The sequence below is a fragment of the Halyomorpha halys genome, unplaced genomic scaffold (assembly GCF_000696795.3).
Source record: "Halyomorpha halys isolate HHAL.00 unplaced genomic scaffold, Hhal_1.1 Scaffold629.1, whole genome shotgun sequence".
NCBI lineage: Eukaryota > Metazoa > Arthropoda > Insecta > Hemiptera > Pentatomidae > Halyomorpha > Halyomorpha halys.
In genome coordinates this window covers 361,642-378,488 of record NW_027111602.1, presented here as the reverse complement: position 1 = coordinate 378,488, position 16,847 = coordinate 361,642, and the positions used below count along the sequence as shown (strand labels likewise).

The 16,847-nt window shown below is 28.0% G+C and overlaps 1 protein-coding gene and 1 long non-coding RNA gene across 3 annotated transcripts; one reads left to right on the top strand and one right to left on the bottom strand.

Moving 5' to 3' along the window:
- Positions 1–2,169: 2,169 nt before the first annotated feature.
- Positions 2,170–13,965, bottom strand: LOC106684910 (uncharacterized). 2 transcript variants are annotated; one of them, XM_067049658.1, is made up of 6 exons: positions 10,148–10,293; positions 7,162–7,434; positions 6,156–6,281; positions 5,652–5,893; positions 4,761–4,928; positions 2,170–3,239 (listed from the first exon to the last, which is right to left on the bottom strand). In XM_067049658.1, exons 1-6 carry the CDS (start codon positions 10,193–10,195, stop codon positions 2,825–2,827), a joined length of 1,272 nt encoding a protein of 423 aa, XP_066905759.1. In that variant the 5' UTR covers positions 10,196–10,293; the 3' UTR covers positions 2,170–2,824. The 2 variants fall into 2 exon arrangements, with proteins under 2 accessions (XP_066905759.1, XP_014282731.1); XM_014427245.3 differs by lacking the exon at positions 10,148–10,293 and adding an exon at positions 13,766–13,965 and having other exon boundaries at positions 2,173–3,239.
- Positions 7,460–10,023, top strand: LOC136796293 (uncharacterized). Its single transcript, XR_010844000.1, has 3 exons — positions 7,460–8,429; positions 8,575–8,783; positions 9,150–10,023. It is a non-coding gene; the product is annotated as an uncharacterized lncRNA (long non-coding RNA).
- Positions 13,966–16,847: the final 2,882 nt, after the last annotated feature.

Genomic DNA, 16,847 nt, shown 5'->3' with positions numbered 1-16,847 from the left:
ATATCTGTTTTCCTTTTAAATTTTTAATATTTTAAGTTTTTTTTTAGCTTTATGATAGCCTGTTATTAACAAGGATAAAAACATTATTTACTTTTACTTTTATGTATTTAAAGTATAATTATTAATAATAATGTGAACCACAACATCTTATTAAGGGTCCTGACCTTCATGAACTCCTGGGTTCAGTACTTTGTGAAGAAGTACTGTTTTTTTTAAAAATAGTTATACAAGGAGATGATTTACTCAGTATAATATATTTAACTCATTTTATATAAGCATATATCGAATATATGAGGGATAGCATTATATTAGAGAGGAATGTCTACAGGTCCTCAACCTCCCTTCCTTCCAAATAACTCGAAACCCTGAAATTTAGAAAATTTGGGATTTGACAACCTACTTAACATTGGTAAAATATTATTAAGAAATTAATTAAAGAGACTATTATCTCTGAAATTGCTTATAAATGCTATTTATGGATGTCAATTTTCCAATAATGTGTATGAAAAGGAACTGAAAATTTAAATTTAATATTAATAACCTAGAAATTGGTAATCTCCATAGAAAGTGGAGCGCCTCAATAGACTTCTTGGTGCATCATAAGAGATCGTACTTTTATAATTTTATACTAGAGAAGTCTGATCTTATTTATTCACAGAAATACCTTCTCTTCAGAGGTAGTCATTTGGGTCATATCTTCAAAAGCTTGACTCAAAGGAAACTCGTAGGCAGTAATGGTTTTGACGAAAAGGATGTATAATCCAATAAATGGTAACTTTTTTTACTTATTAATCATTCCGCTGAAACCTGACTGAAAACTTGACATCAAATACCTTAAGTAACTTTAGATGCTGAAATAGAATTTTTTTCAAATACTTGAGATTTTTCGAATCTTTTTGATTCATAACTAATTGGAAAGATAAGAATACCTAAACTAGTCAGCAGACTATTAAAACTTTCAGGTTTTAATAGCCTGATTTCCTGTTGTAGCTGCTTTGTCAATTGTTGTTGTTGCTCAAATTTTTTATTTAATACAATTAAATGTATACTTATCTGAGGGATAGTCAACCCTGTGGGTTCTGGAGCCCTCCTGGGGTCCATCCAGCCTCATTAATTGGATAAACATCTGGCAGTCGAGCGTGATTCTTACCAAATCACCTCCTTGCACAACCGTTGGTTTAGTAACAGTACTTCCTTACAAAGTACTGTACCCTTAACTCTTCATGGGTTGCAGCAGTACAGATTATAATTTTAATTTTTTTTTTTTAATCTGTGGGATACTTTGTTCTTTGCTATTTGTATTAGCTTTATTATTCTATTATGTATGGTTTTTTGTATTTCTTGCTTAACTGTTTTTTAGAACAGCAGGAAGAACTCCAAGCCATCTGTTGTCTGGTATTATAATAATATTAATATACAAAAGAATAATGCAGAATAAAAATCATACTAATAATTATAATAATCACATTTATCACTATGTACATACTTAATGTTTATTTTGTTTTGTTTATTATTTACTTATTGTAGTATGTCATTTGTCAAAAATAATCTCATTTTTTTATAAGCAGCTCTGTTATTCTTCAGGGTGATAGATGTGGTAATGGATGAGTACCTAATATGTGATTTATGTAAAAATAGACATTCGGTTATCAATTCTGTGGCTAATTTAAAAAATGAAATAAAGAATATTATTTAGATATATTTTATGTATATTAATGTTTTTTTATAATTCAGTAGGTATTAATTGTAGTTGTTCAAAAATTTAAACACCAAAAATTAAAAAGAAATGTTAATTATTTTAAAGTAAGGTGTAAAATATACATGTTATATGTATCTGTAGCATTTAGCAACAATAACCCTTGTCCAAATTCAAAAATTAGAAAAATGAATCTGAAGAAGTGATACTGAAGGCTTTCTTACAGAAATGAGAATGGACACGATATTGTGTTAAATAAATAAATAACTGGCTTTTATCTCAGAATGATTTGTACCTATATTACAAAAAATGAAAATACATTACAAGATAGGTGTGTATAATTATTGAAAGGATTAGATATTTGGATATCACTGTTTTGGATTGTAAAAAAACAATAATACACAATGTTTTTTATATGTTTTATTCATATTTATAATATAATGATGTGGGTAAAAATTTTAGTAGATTAAAAAGTATTAATATATGCAACTATTAATTATTTTATTATTTAAGGTAAAAATATAGACATTATATATAATACATTACAAGATTTAATGACATGATAATATAATATGTTTATATTTTAATGTATTTATCATTGGAAAAATTAATGAAAAGTGGACGGTATGATCTGAAATTTCATTGAAATGAAATTTTAAGTAAATAGTTTAATCATAAAAAATATATCAATTCTATAACTGAAACACTGAAAACATTGACAAGACCCTGAGAAAAAATTTAAATTAAAATTAGTACAGTGTTAAAATGTATTTAAATAACTTAAAACCGAAGTCTAAGCAGTATGTTAATAACCCTCTAAAGGTGGATGCATTTAAATAAATGATATCAAAAAAATTAAGGGAAAAGTAATTAAATATCAATTTAAGAGCATGCTACAAATTCTCATAGTTTCTGTACAAGATTCACAAACTGCACATTGATCTTATGTGATATATTGCTGCCCTTTGCTCTGCCTCCAAATTTATGGAATTAAACCTTTTTAAAAATTTTATGTAACATAATAAAGTATCATTGTGTTATGTACCATTTAAATCATTTTGAATGAGTGGTCATGAGAAAGTACACAATAATACTGTTAAATAAAAACATTAGTATACAAGGTTAAATTTATATATGTGTAAATATGAGGCCTTGTTCTTCTAGCTTAAGGAATTCAGGACCCATCCTTTGTTTATAGGTCTCGGTATAAATATCCTTGCCAATGCCACTAGTACCACCAGAGCCAAATAGTTCGTCCATGTCCAAGGCATTTGTTCCCTCAGCAGTCATAATTGGATGTGATACTCCTACAACGATCAGCCTGAAGAAAGCAATTCTCTCCATTTCAGCAGCTATTTCTTCATGAGTTGGCAGCCTTCCAGAATAGCGATACTTTTGAAGTGTGGACAACAAGCTATTTGAATATGTCTTAAGAAGGCTTTCATAGTGTTCACGCCGTAGTTTGGGCTCGATGGAATTAAACATGAAGTATGTTAAGTCCCAACTCGGTGAGTTGTAATGACTGATCTGAAAGTCGAGGAACCTTAAACAGAAAATTGAATATTATGAACTCAGGATTTGATTTAACTTCTTTTTGTATCTTATACAAATAAATAAACACTAAGATCAATCATGCCATAAATATCTTATTGCTGTCCCAGTTCAAGGGTGTAACATCGCAAAAAATGGTTATTTTGTGATATTCATGTAATCTTAGCAATAAGGATAAGATATATACAGTAAAACACAGAATCATAGAAAACCATATGTCATAAAACCTAAGTAAAAAATAAAATATTTCGAAATATTATAGTTTTGAACTGTATAGATCTTATCCCCATTGCCAAGATTACATGCATATAATTTTTTGAGATGTTACACTGTTGAATTGTGACAGTGTAATATAATATAACCAGCCAATTATTATTAAATATTCCTTCTAATAACAAGTAAATTGCTGCTATCTATTATGCATTAACAATAAAACCAAAAAATGTAAACAATACTGCTAAACCATTATACTTAAGAGGATATTCAAATAGTAGACAGCTTCAAGTTTACAGAGAGGTCATTTTAATATCAATTTTTTTTAATTACTCTAACTTTTTAATAAAAATCTTTAAATTGATGGAATTTCTTATTATATTACCTGTTTCTTTTCATAATTAATTAGTTCAAACCATCACTCTTCTTTATATAACGTTTTGTTCTTATTTATGAAACAAGGTGTTCCATTTCTTATTTAGAGATAATTTAACTATAACTAGGTTAAGTTTTATTGTGATGAATAGTTTTGATGTATTAAAAAAACCAAAACCTCACCTTCTAGGTCCTACACTAAATTAAAATTACTTAATAATTTGTTTGAAAACATTATTCTCTAATTTTTAAAAGTTTTAATTTCATAGGATCATTTATTTTTGTAACTAAGTGCTGGATTAATTTCTTCATAAAGATGTATTTAATAACAGTATAATGACTTCTCTACTTTGAATGTGTTCTTGAGATTTGAGAGAAGTCTGAAGAGGACTTAGGGATGGTTTTATTTATTTAAGATTTATTTATATTATTTATTTATTTATTTATTGAAGAAATAAAAGAATATCTTAAATATTTTAGAGAAGTACATTATGTATATGATTTTAAAAAAAGGTCATAATTTATTATTTGCATTGAACTTTGACTGTTTTTAACAATGATTTGGTTATTTTTTCATTATTTGGCTACGAACCTGTTAGCCAAAAATATCTAAATTTTATTGGAAATTATAAAATTGCTGCTCACAAAAAATATTTTAAAAACTCATTTTTGTGCCAAAAACAGGGGAATTGCAAGATATCTTGAAAACATATTTTTCTACGCCCTTCCTTAACTTAAGGTTGATGAAAATATAATTAAAAATATAAATAAGATAATTAAGATTAATCTTTTCAGTGCATTTTTTCTGATAGTATGAAATATTCTTGATTACATTACAGTGATTAAGCTATTACTTCACTGAATTGTTCAAAAGCTAATTATAGTTACCAATAAAGATCATAAAATTTCAATTGACAAGACTAACCGGACTGCAATGGGACGGTGACTCCAGTCATACTTGAATAACATGTTGTTAGACCAACAATCACCATGATTGACCACATTAAATCTAGATTCTTCTAATTTCCCAATCTCTATCATCTTATTCTCTAAAACCTCCAAAGGCATAATAAGTTTCTCAGCTACTCTCTGCCTATAATATAGAAATATTAAATATTTATTACTAATGAGTTCATGTATTATATGTTTTTCTACGTATTTCAATAAAAAAAATAGAAAAGATTTTACTTACACTCTATAATGCACTGCAATACCAGAAAAATAAGAAGACATTTTTGGTAACTCACTAATTATACAAATGAGAAATGTTTGATGGAGCTTAGCATTAGATACAGAAGAAAAGATAAATTAGAAGGGGGGGAGGAGGAATTATGAATGTATATTTAAATATGAAGAAAAATATTCTTCTTTACTACTAAAACAATTTTAGTAAAAGTATTTGGTTCATAAGTAACTTGTGGAGACTAAAGCTAGTCAGCTAAGGATGCATTTAGTTGGGGTATATCAAATAAAAATAATAGTGTTAAACTTTGGGCTCTTTGTAATTTGAATTGCATGTATTAGCCCAGATAGGATTCTCATACAATATCAAATAATTTTAAGTAATAGTAAATAAATCACTCATTATAAAGAATGGTACTAAGTAATATTAAAAAACTATGAAACTTCAGAGGCCCGGTATGTAAATCATTGTAACTAGGCTGTAGTGAAAAACTTATGAGGTGAGCTTGTTCAGCTTGTTTTGTGTTATTCTCATAAATCTTTTTAGCTATGTTGTAAGTGATCTTAGTTAATTATAGGTTTAAAATTTATTTTCATTGTTGAAAATTATACTAAATTTTAAATATCTTCTTACCAGGCTGGTCCCCATGATCGATGCATTGCTTCACTGAGGTTCCGAAGACCATTGTGAACATACTTTTCAAGAAGGTCCTTGCTGTTACACAGTGCATAGGGCTTGAAGTCCTTACCATTAATAACCCCTCGCTCCTCAAGAATCTTGGACATCCCGTGAAACCTGCCCAAGCTATGTAAAACAAGGTGCCCATGTTCCAGGTCCAAACAGGCTTGGCGTTGGGTCATTAAAAACCCTGTAGCCTAAAAAATAAGAGTTTGGATTCGATGAAGAACATTCAATATTAAAACTGACATAACAACCTTAACATCAAGAAGGTCACATTTCATTTCTAATATTTCTAAAGTTCACTACAGAATTGTTATAGTCATCTTTGTGTTATAATCATCTCTTTAGCTCTGCTGCAATTATGAACAGTGCTAGTGTTTTCAAGAATAACATAATCACTAATGAAGTTTTTTAAATAGCATCTTAAAAATAATAAATTTTATGACGAATAGATACCTTAAGATCCTCTAAGAGAAGTGAAGTGTAGGGTTGATAAAATATCAGCCTGCCCCAGAGCAACTCTTCGGTTTCATGATGCTCATCCATTAGTTCCTCCATCTGCTTGAGGATTCGTAAGTACATCTGATAAAAATTTATTACTTAGGTTAATTTAATTTAAAATATGCTCTTTGCATTGTTCAATTGCGAAATAATGGGCTTTTGTTAAATTTTAGAAAATAAAAGAATTAGCATGTGTGCGACAATCATTGACGATATAAGCTGGGAGTTCCTTTTTTGCAGTCAGTTATAATAATTCTTTAAGTGTTTTGAAACATCACAAATATAGATGAAAACTATCAACTCAAAACTTTAGGTTTTGCAATATTTGTTTATTCTAATAACAAAAACAAATTTTAATGATCTATCAAAACAGGTTTATCAATATCCTGGGCACTCCATATCTTAGATATCTATATAGATTAATCAAAAATAAGACACGTGGGTCTGGCGGACTCCAATATATTATTTGTTTACTTTTTTTTATCATACCATATGTTCAATATATTGTGCATTTATTAATGAACTTATTTATTGGTATATCTGATGACAAATCATTATTATGTTTAGTTAAATATAAAATGTACTCCTTTAATTGTTTCATTGCAAAAGAGTGGGTTCATACTTAATTTTAAGGAATTAGTATCCTTATAGTTATTTTTTTCTTTTGATCTTGTGTTTTTTCTTTCATAATTTATTTTTTACATCTATATCTTTAAACTGTTTGTTTAATGTTCATAGTTAAAAAGGTGGAGCTCCAAATGAGAATTTTTTTTTTAATGTATTGCAACAGCCACCATTTTCTATTTTCCCAAACTATAATTAGCAGACTAATCAATTTTGACTAGTATTTATAAATAGTTTTTAATATAGTCATCAGAATTTGGAGTGAAGTAATTGACTTTATTCTTTTCTTGGACTAGGTACATCATTTTAAAAATTATATGAAAAAACACGAACTTACTTCCGTTTCTATTTTGAAGACACCAAGATTATTGACGAATTCACGATTGTTTCCTTCATGGGGTGCTTCCTTCAGGATCAAGCTCTTATGTGACTTCTTGCCATTGCCTAGCACCACTTCGAGCGTTATCCTACTGATCAAAGACAGGTAGTTCTCACCCTTCGGTAGGGCGGGCTGGGCCTCACATTTCAACACTCTCCAAACAGCCGATTCCTGGTTTTGCATTTGAAGCACAGCCTCCATCATGGCTGAATCCATGCTAGTCAATGACATCTAAATGCCAAACATAACTATTATTTGTTAGCTGTAAAAGTAACTGGCTTGTATGAATATATATAAAATAAATAATACAGTTATAGAGTTAATAGGCTTGATGACATTAAAATTAAATTAATAATTATTTTTTTCTTATGTTATCGAGTTATTATAAAATTCCACCTTCTAATACCTTCAGAATGTTTTACTTCATGAACTACCACATATAAAAGATATATTGTGATAGGTCAAACTTTTTTTGGGCTCATTCCATTTATATCTTTTAAGATCCACTGAGTCTGAAAACTGTGAACTAAGTTCTTTCTCCTTATTTCAGAAATTTCTGAAATACGGGGGAGCTCTCCTACAGGTAACCAACCTATTCTAACTGATTCCTGGTTCTGCATTCCTACTTTTTACTCCATGATTTTTTATTATTGTTAAAAGAAGTAATGTAAAATGAGCATCATTCTCTATAAACATAGAATATCAATTTACGATTAATTATTTAGCATAAGTTTAATTTACATTAGCTAAGAAAACTAGAATTGCTTAGTAATTTCTTAATACTGACTGCAGAAATATTTTATTGATTTAAAAGTTTACTTATGAGTAGGGATTTAATACCCAAGTTCTGAATATCCTGAGACCTTTGAGACTCTAGGCCAAAGATATGGATTTATCTCATACGCAACACAGCTGGAAATATCACCACAAGATAATTCTGTACTACTAGTATATGAGAGATAGGGCAAAAGTTTGACAAAGTGAGTATGACATTATAATATCACACTTTAGTATTTTAGGGATGGTGAAAAAAACAGATTTATTTTATGTTATTCCAGTATATCACTAATGAAGATCAAGAAATAAGTTTACTTTGAAAATTATTTATAATAATGAAAAAACTTTGTGATTAATGATTTCCTCTCCCCAGGCTGAAGCTGGAACATTACAATTCACTGTTATTAATGAGTTACCTTTACCACCGAGATAAAAAAAAAGGACAAAGTGTAAGATTTTTGATTAAAATTAGGGGAAAGAGTAATATCGGCATGCTTTCTGATTGTAAAAAAGTCAGGAAAACAATAGTTCAATATTTTTTTTTATTTTAAAATTACTTGATATGTAATTTTTGTTTCCAACTTTTTCTTTTAGGGACATGTAGATAATGCAACTGTTGATGGTAATTTTTTTTTTAAAAGAGAGATAAAGGTTATCCATTCCATCCAGAAAACATAAATGCACTTTATGGCTTAGAACCAACTGAAAATGATTCTTTTCCTGCTGTATTTAAAGGAAAATTCCCTTTACAAAAGAATGAAGAACCTTTAGATAGATTTATTTCAATGGAAAACTGGGGAAAGGTAAATGTTAAAATTAATTTCATAACAATTTATATTTATACTGTAAAAACTATTTATGACTCAGTGGTTATCAATCCTGTCAGTACCTGCTTATTATGAAAGCAAATACCTTTGGAATTTAAGGACTTTCCTTGTTCATCATTTGACTAAAAAATCTTCATAGGCTCACCTCTCCAAAGAATAATTAACTAATGCTTCTGTGAAATATACTCACATAATTTGTTTCATTTATTTCCATTTGAACAAAACCTATCAGTCCTCCCTTTAGCTAAATACCATATACATGACATAGATATGTATAAATGTATTAAGAAGAAATAAAGTTGTTAATATACACACATTCTACTCATTATTTCCTCTTTAAAGGTAAATAGGCTGTGCAGACAATCTGATTAAGGCAGAGATGAGATAAGCTCATTTTTCTTTATGGTGTGAAGTGGGAGTCTCAAAGGTAAATCCACACTGGACCTTAAATGGTGAAGATAACCACTGTGTAAAGACAAGATTCTTAGTCGGCGATCCGTCAATGACATGACAAAAAATAGCCAATTTTGGTGTTGTATTATTATTATTTTTAAAAGATACATTTCATCACTTCTCATGAATCTGCTATGTTTTATTTTACTATACTTAGTTCTTATTGTATCATTTTCATTGAATATTTTAATATATTTTTAAAATTATATATGGATTTAATTATTTGAAAGTTTTAGTTTATGGTTTTAATAAATGTTTTTTATCTGTTTGCTCGCATGCAATTAACAATATATTGATTTAACTTTTAGGGTAACATTTTTATTAATGAATAAAATCTTGAATATTACTAGAAGATTAGTTCAAAGGTCAATACCGTGACAGTTTTAGAACTTCACTATTGTAATCCTTATGCATCAGTTAGCTTCATGGATAAATCAACATTTATAAATGCTTAAAAGCTTTTGTGAGAAATATTTTAGGCACAAAGGTTTATTTAAAAATGACTGGAGTTTTTATTTATTTTCTTTTTTTTTTTTTTGGATTCTCAGAATCCACTTTTTGATGTTTACAAATATTTGTACTTTTTTAGGAGAACTTTTGGGCCTAAATCTTCTTTTGTATGCTGAACTGATAACTAATTTCACATACTTCACATTGCTTTCATAGAACGTGTAATTTTGTCAAAATCAGAAATTATTACAAAGTTGTTCTTTGTCTAAATATATATACTTGTCTTCAATTTATCATGACAAAATTCAATTGACAAATATTAGAAAAATCAGATTTAAATTGTTATGTCATTATTATTTTTCATTTATAGCAATGTAAAACATAATTATAGAAAGGAGGAAATTTTTTGTTATAATAAAAGTCAAATTATAATATACCTTAAATGACAATATCTTATTCTCAAATGTCTTTCCCACCTCTCCCATTCATTCACTATTCATTCTGGATTTTCTTTCCTTCCTAAGTTGTTTGTTCTTTTCATTAAGATGTTGAGATGAAAAATAAACTTCCTTTAGAATATTATCAATATTCTATATTTGTTTTTACGTTTCAGGTTTTCTCATTTTCAAATTATAATATTCCTCTTTTATTATTTAACAAGTTGTTACTAATATTCCTCATTTGCACTAAAGATATCTGCAAAACAGTCTACTAAAAATCTAAAATTTAGGCAACACAATTCTAGCAGCTCATGCTTAACGTCAAACAAAATGAGCTCAATTCAAGTGCATGTACACTTATTCATTTAAGAGCACATTTAAATAAATATGAATTAATTTAACATAGTCTGCATTTATAACAAGTTCTTATGGAGCTTATATCCTCATAAAAACTCTTTATCTATATTGTATGTTTTTGAGCTTACATCCTCAGAAAATATGTTAAAAGCATAACTGTCTAAATATATATAACTGTCTTCAATTTTTCATGACAAAATTCATTTGACACATATTAGAAAAATCAGATTTAAATTGTTATGTCATTATTATTTTTCATTTATAGCAATGTAAAACATAATTATAGAAAGGAGGAATTTTTTTGTCATAATAAAAATCAAATTATAATATACCTTAAATGACAATATCTTATTCTCAAATGTCTTTCCCACCTCTCCCATTCATTCACTATTCATTCTGGATTTTCTTTCCTTCCTAAGTTGTTTGTTCTTTTCATTAAGATGTTGAGATGAAAAATAAACTTCCTTTAGAATATTATCAATATTCTATATTTGTTTTTACGTTTCAGGTTTTCTCATTTTCAAATTATAATATTCCTCTTTTATTATTTAACAAATTGTTACTAATATTCCTCATTTGCACTAAAGATATCTGCAAAACAGTCTACTAAAAATCTAAAATTTAGGCAACACAATTCTAGCAGCTCATGCTTAACGTCAAACAAAATGAGCTCAATTCAAGTGCATGTACACTTATTCATTTAAGAGCAAATTTAAATAAATATGAATTAATTTAACATAGTCTGCATTTATAACAAGTTCTTATGGAGCTTATATCCTTATAAAAGCTCTTTATCTATGTAAGTGGTTAATATATAATTACAAAAATAATTTATAACTAATTACTTAGATCAGGATTAAATTCCTGTATTATTTGAAGTTTCTAATAGATCTTTTATAACAAAGTAATGTTCACTCATAGGCAGGTGAAATCAATTTAACATAATAAAAGTCAAATAATAATAATATATTTTAAAAACGATATTTTATTGTTATTTTACTATTCTACAGTTTACTAAGTTAATAAGAGATTATAGGAATGTACAATTATTCAGGCACAGAAAATAATAACTAATTAAGAACAGGCTTATATAAATATGATGGATAAAATATACAACCCCTTTAATTCCGATTAGTAAAACCATAAAAGACGATGAAATTTAAAGAATTTAAAGATTGTTATAATAATAGTTCGACTAACTGTTTAAAGATAGCAGCACAAATCAAGAAATTTAGAAAATAATAGTTCAAATTAGTATCGCTAGAGGCCAGAACCATCCAAACAGCCGTTTTCGAAGCCGAAGGACAGGCGAAAAAAAATTATAATAATAGTTCAACTAACTGCTCAAAGATAGCAGCACAAATCAAGGAAGGTAGAAAATTGTAGTTTTAATAACTACCGCAAGAGGCCAGCACTATCTAGACAGCCCTTAAAGAAGTCCTGCACGAAAATTTTATTTTGTATTAGGATATTAGGAGTTTACAGGAGCTCACTCGTTTGGACGGGTACTATATAGCCCCAGTAACGGAACTCCTGTGAACTCCTAATATCCTAATACAAAATAAAATTTTCATGCAGGACTTCTTAACGGGCTGTCTGGATAGTGCTGGCCTCTAGCGATACTAATTTGAACTATTATTTTCTAAATTTCTTGATTTGTGCTGCTATCTTTAAACAGTTAGTCGAACTATTATTATAACAATCTTTAAATTCTTCTTAAATTCTTTAAATTTCATCGTCTTTTATGGTTTTACTAATCGGAATTAAAGGGGTTGTATATTTTATCCATTATATTTATTTAAGCCTGTTCTTAATTAGTTATTATTTTCTGTGCCTGAATAATTGTACATTCCTATAATCTCTTATTAACTTAGTAAACTGTAGAATAGTAAAATAACATTAAAATATCGTTTTTAAAATATATTATTATTATTTGACTTTTACTATGTTAAATTGATTCCACCTTCCTATGAGTGAACATTACTTTGTTATAAAAGATGTATTAGAAACGTCAAATAATACAGGAATTTAATCATAATTTAAGTAATTAGTTATAAATTATTTTTGTAATTATATATTAACCAATTACATAGATAAAGAGGTTTTAATATCTTTTATGAGGACATAAGCTCTATAAGAACTAGTTATAAATGCAGAAATATATATAAAGATGATCAATTTAACAATGAAAATATTAATTAGAAGAACAAACCATTTTCTAGGGAAGAAAACCAGAATGAGTAATCAGTGAATAAGAGAAGTGGGAAAGAAATTTGATAGTAAAATATTGTCATTTAAGGTATATTATAATTTGACTCAGATTATGACAAAGAAAATCTTTCTTTCTATCATTGTGTTTTACATAGCATAAAGGATAAATAATAATATAATTAAATTATGATTTTACTCCTGTGTTGTAAATTGTGTTTGTTTGTCATGAAAATTTGAAGAATTTAATCTTGATTTAAGCAATTATTTACAAATTAGTCTTGTTAACAAAAATTAACCATTTACAAAGATAAAGAGAGTTATGTTTTTAACTTATTTTCTGAGGCTATATGTACCATAAGAACCTGTTAAAAATAAAGAAATAAAAAAATACGGGTAAAAGAAACTCTGAATAAGATAATAGGGAAATAAATTTAATATGTCATATAAAATATTGTCATTTAAACTACATTATTCTTTGATTTAGATAATCAAAATAATTCCTTCTTTCTATAAATGTGTCATAGGATTCATTTATTTTGTCAATATATTATGTGACTGTATACATATGATGTTAATGAGGGAAATATCTAGCCATTACTTAAAAATATTTTTAATCTGGATTATCTCTCTAGGAAGTCTGGTGAGTCAATTTTTTATAATTTTTTGAGGTTTATAATTACTTCCATCATTTTCAATAAGTTATTATTTATTCACTCATTAACATTGTACAACGTTTCGGGACACACCGTCCCATATTCATGTACTACAAAAACCTATAACAATATTAAAAACTATAAAACACCAATCTTCTACTTTATATATTTTATTTTATACAATAAAAGTCACCTCATGATTTCACATGGGAAAATCATGTCCTCCATTTTTTCATCTTCACTTCTCTTTTTTTTTTTTTAAATATTTTTTTTTTTAAATCATACATAATATTGTTAATTAATTATGAAATAAAATTTAAGTGTTGCACCTCCTAGTATTGCTGATTAGGTAAATACAGACAAGAACATACTATTCAAAACTTATTTATCTTACCTCAGACAGAATGTATTATGCAGAGACGAGCTGAAGACACAGTTGTCCCCCACAAAGAACTGGAGGCATCTGTTCAGATTGACCTTCTCAGATAATTTATCTTGAACATCAATCTCACAAGTACTGCCTATCTCTTGCTACCTCTCATTGCCTTTTATTATGGTCACTGTAATTGAGATTTCAAGAGTGAAAAAAAATTATTATTGAAGTAACCATCCCCTCCTCCTCCAAATATTTTGTACTTTACTTACCTACCATATACCTAAAAATAATATAAATCAAAATAAGACTTCTGGCTAATCCCTCTCCAAGTTAACCTAATGAAGAATAAAGGATTTATTTACTGATGCAGAGTCAAAATTTATTTTAAAAACTAGAAGTTTATATAGTATATGTTAGTTATATGTATACATATTACAATTTTAATAAACATTTACATCTAGAGAAAAACAACAAGTTTTTTTTAAATTTAGTTGATTTAATTGTGTATATTGATTAAACTGTGCAGTAATCAGTTTAGATTTTCCTGTATACACATATTTCACTGTAGTTCTCACAAGAAAGTATTTATTATCTTGAATTAGTGATCATATAGTGAGGAAGTATTTATGGCAAATCAAGGGGAAACCAAAAGATTCATTTGTAATGCTATAGTCTCTATAGTCAGATCAAAGTCTAACAACAGATTTAAGTCAAGGTTTAGGTGAGTATTTAGCATCTGTTTAAGAGCTTAACAAAGTTTCTTCTAATCGTATTGAACATTTTTTATGCCCCATTTTAAGGGAAAAACTAAAACAAACCAGAAAACTCAACCATCTTTCTGCTACCACTTACCATTATTTAGAATAAAATCTCTTCATTTGAACATAGCATTAGGGGGGGGAGGGGCAGATGCAAGGGGAGGTGAGAGGATGATGCCCAATGCCCTGTAGCATAGAAAATTCAAAGAGTTATACATTAAAGACAAACTTATACTCTCAAGAGACTTTTGCTTCTTCTTCGGATGTATTTGATATCTTCCAAACCCTCCAGCAGTCGAATCTGTCTTACATTGTATGGTGTCAATTATATTTCTTGCATTTTGATCAAGCAATATGCTTGATGGAAAAATTCAAACTATATAAATTAATAAATAATAAAAAGTATTGATCATATTAGTTTATTCTGTCAAGAAACTAGTTTAATCGGTATTTTTACAAGTCCTTTGAATAGAGGAGCTCACAATTTTAATTACTAATTTTAAACAAAAGTTAGAATTACTCATTTACATAAAGATATCATGAGTATCTTTAAGAAAGTCATGAAACAGTCACCCAACACAAAAATATCTTACTTTAAAGACTAAGGTAGAATAGCTAAGTGTGACAGATAAACATAATATATCTGATAAATAACTTGATATTTTATATTTTTGTATAATTAATTAAAAATTTAAGAAGGGAGGGAGTTCTATTAATATCTCTATAGATCAAATTCATTTCAATTCAAGACTTTGTGCATAGAATACAGTGCATCTTAATGCTAGAAGAAAGAGCTAAATGCAAACAAATTAAAAAAAAAAAAAGGAATAAAAATAATACCCCAAAACTTGGAGGAAAATAAAAAGTTATAAAATGTACAATTAACGTAATGAAATCAAGAAACCCATGTACAGGTTGTTGGGGTTCAAGTTAGATACAATATTTACCCATGGTAAATTATCTCATGTCTCAAAACTGATATTAACTAAACAAATGGTGTTTACACCACTTTATTTACAACTATCTCTAATTGTATTCCTTCCAATTAAATTCCTTACTAAGTGGTGATAAGAAGTACAGACACTAGCTAAACATTAAATAATCTCTGAATAATAAGTAAATGAGTTTAAAAATTCTGATTGTCCATTTCATAAGTTGTGATTGATATGTGATATGTTACATAATAAGATTTACACAATTTCTATTTCTTGATGTGAGACTTATTAAAGGAAAAATGAAATGTAAGGTGGTGTAAGTGCATAGCAAATATAGTAGTACATACAGAATTAATATTCACTTAGGTTTAGAATTTATATTAAGTTGGTTATGAGGTACCTTTGCTGGCTTGGAGGGGTGGGGGAAGTACCATTCTAGGCTCTGTTGAATTGTATCAGTGTGATCTTTCATGAGGTATGAAGGTATATCTGAGCCATCTCAATCTCTGTGATCTCCATGCTGGCCAGAGTTGTGAGAATGCTATTGGACTTTTCTTATCCGGCTTTCCACGCCCTCATCAGTTCTTCTGTCTTGATTAGCCATACTTCCAAGGTAGCAGAATCTGCTGAACCTTTCTGACACTTTGTGCTCTATGTACAGATTGCTCTCTTTGTTAAGACTCTCGTGCTGTCCGCCTTTATTTCTTTTGTTTTGGAAGATACAAATACATGGAAGGTATGGAATCGATAAAATATGTGATTATTTTTTTTCTTAAAGAAATATCTTTTATCAATTATTCATTTTAGCATGACGATAAGCTTAGTATTATTTTAAGTGAAAATTAGGTATCTCTTTCTTGTTGCAAGATTGTTCTTGTGTGATTTTTTTTTCTTTTCTAATCTAAATCTTTTATCAATTATACAATTATCAATTGTAATTTTCAGCATAATAATGAGCTTCATATTATTTTATCCAAGAATATAAACAAATTAAATAGAAAATTAGGTTTCTATTTCTAGTTTTACGATGGATTAGAACATAACACCTACTTAACATCAAAATTGCATTTACTCTTGATTTCATAATTTCTCCAGCTTGATATTTAGCTCGAATCTTACCAAAATAAGCAAGAATAACACACATATAAAAAAAAATATCTAAAATAATGTTTATAAGATTTTGAAAAAAGTAAAAACAATTTCTTTGTTTTGAGGTTTTTATGTTACATATCACATGTAATATGCTTTAAAATGAGCTTTCAAACATCCCTCTAGCAAAATATTACTCAAACTGTGAAACATCTGTGTACCATTTCACAATGCACAGTATTTTTCGTTATAACAAAATAGCACATACTTTAATAACAATCAAAATATATTTATTTTTTTCCTTTTTTACTATGTAAC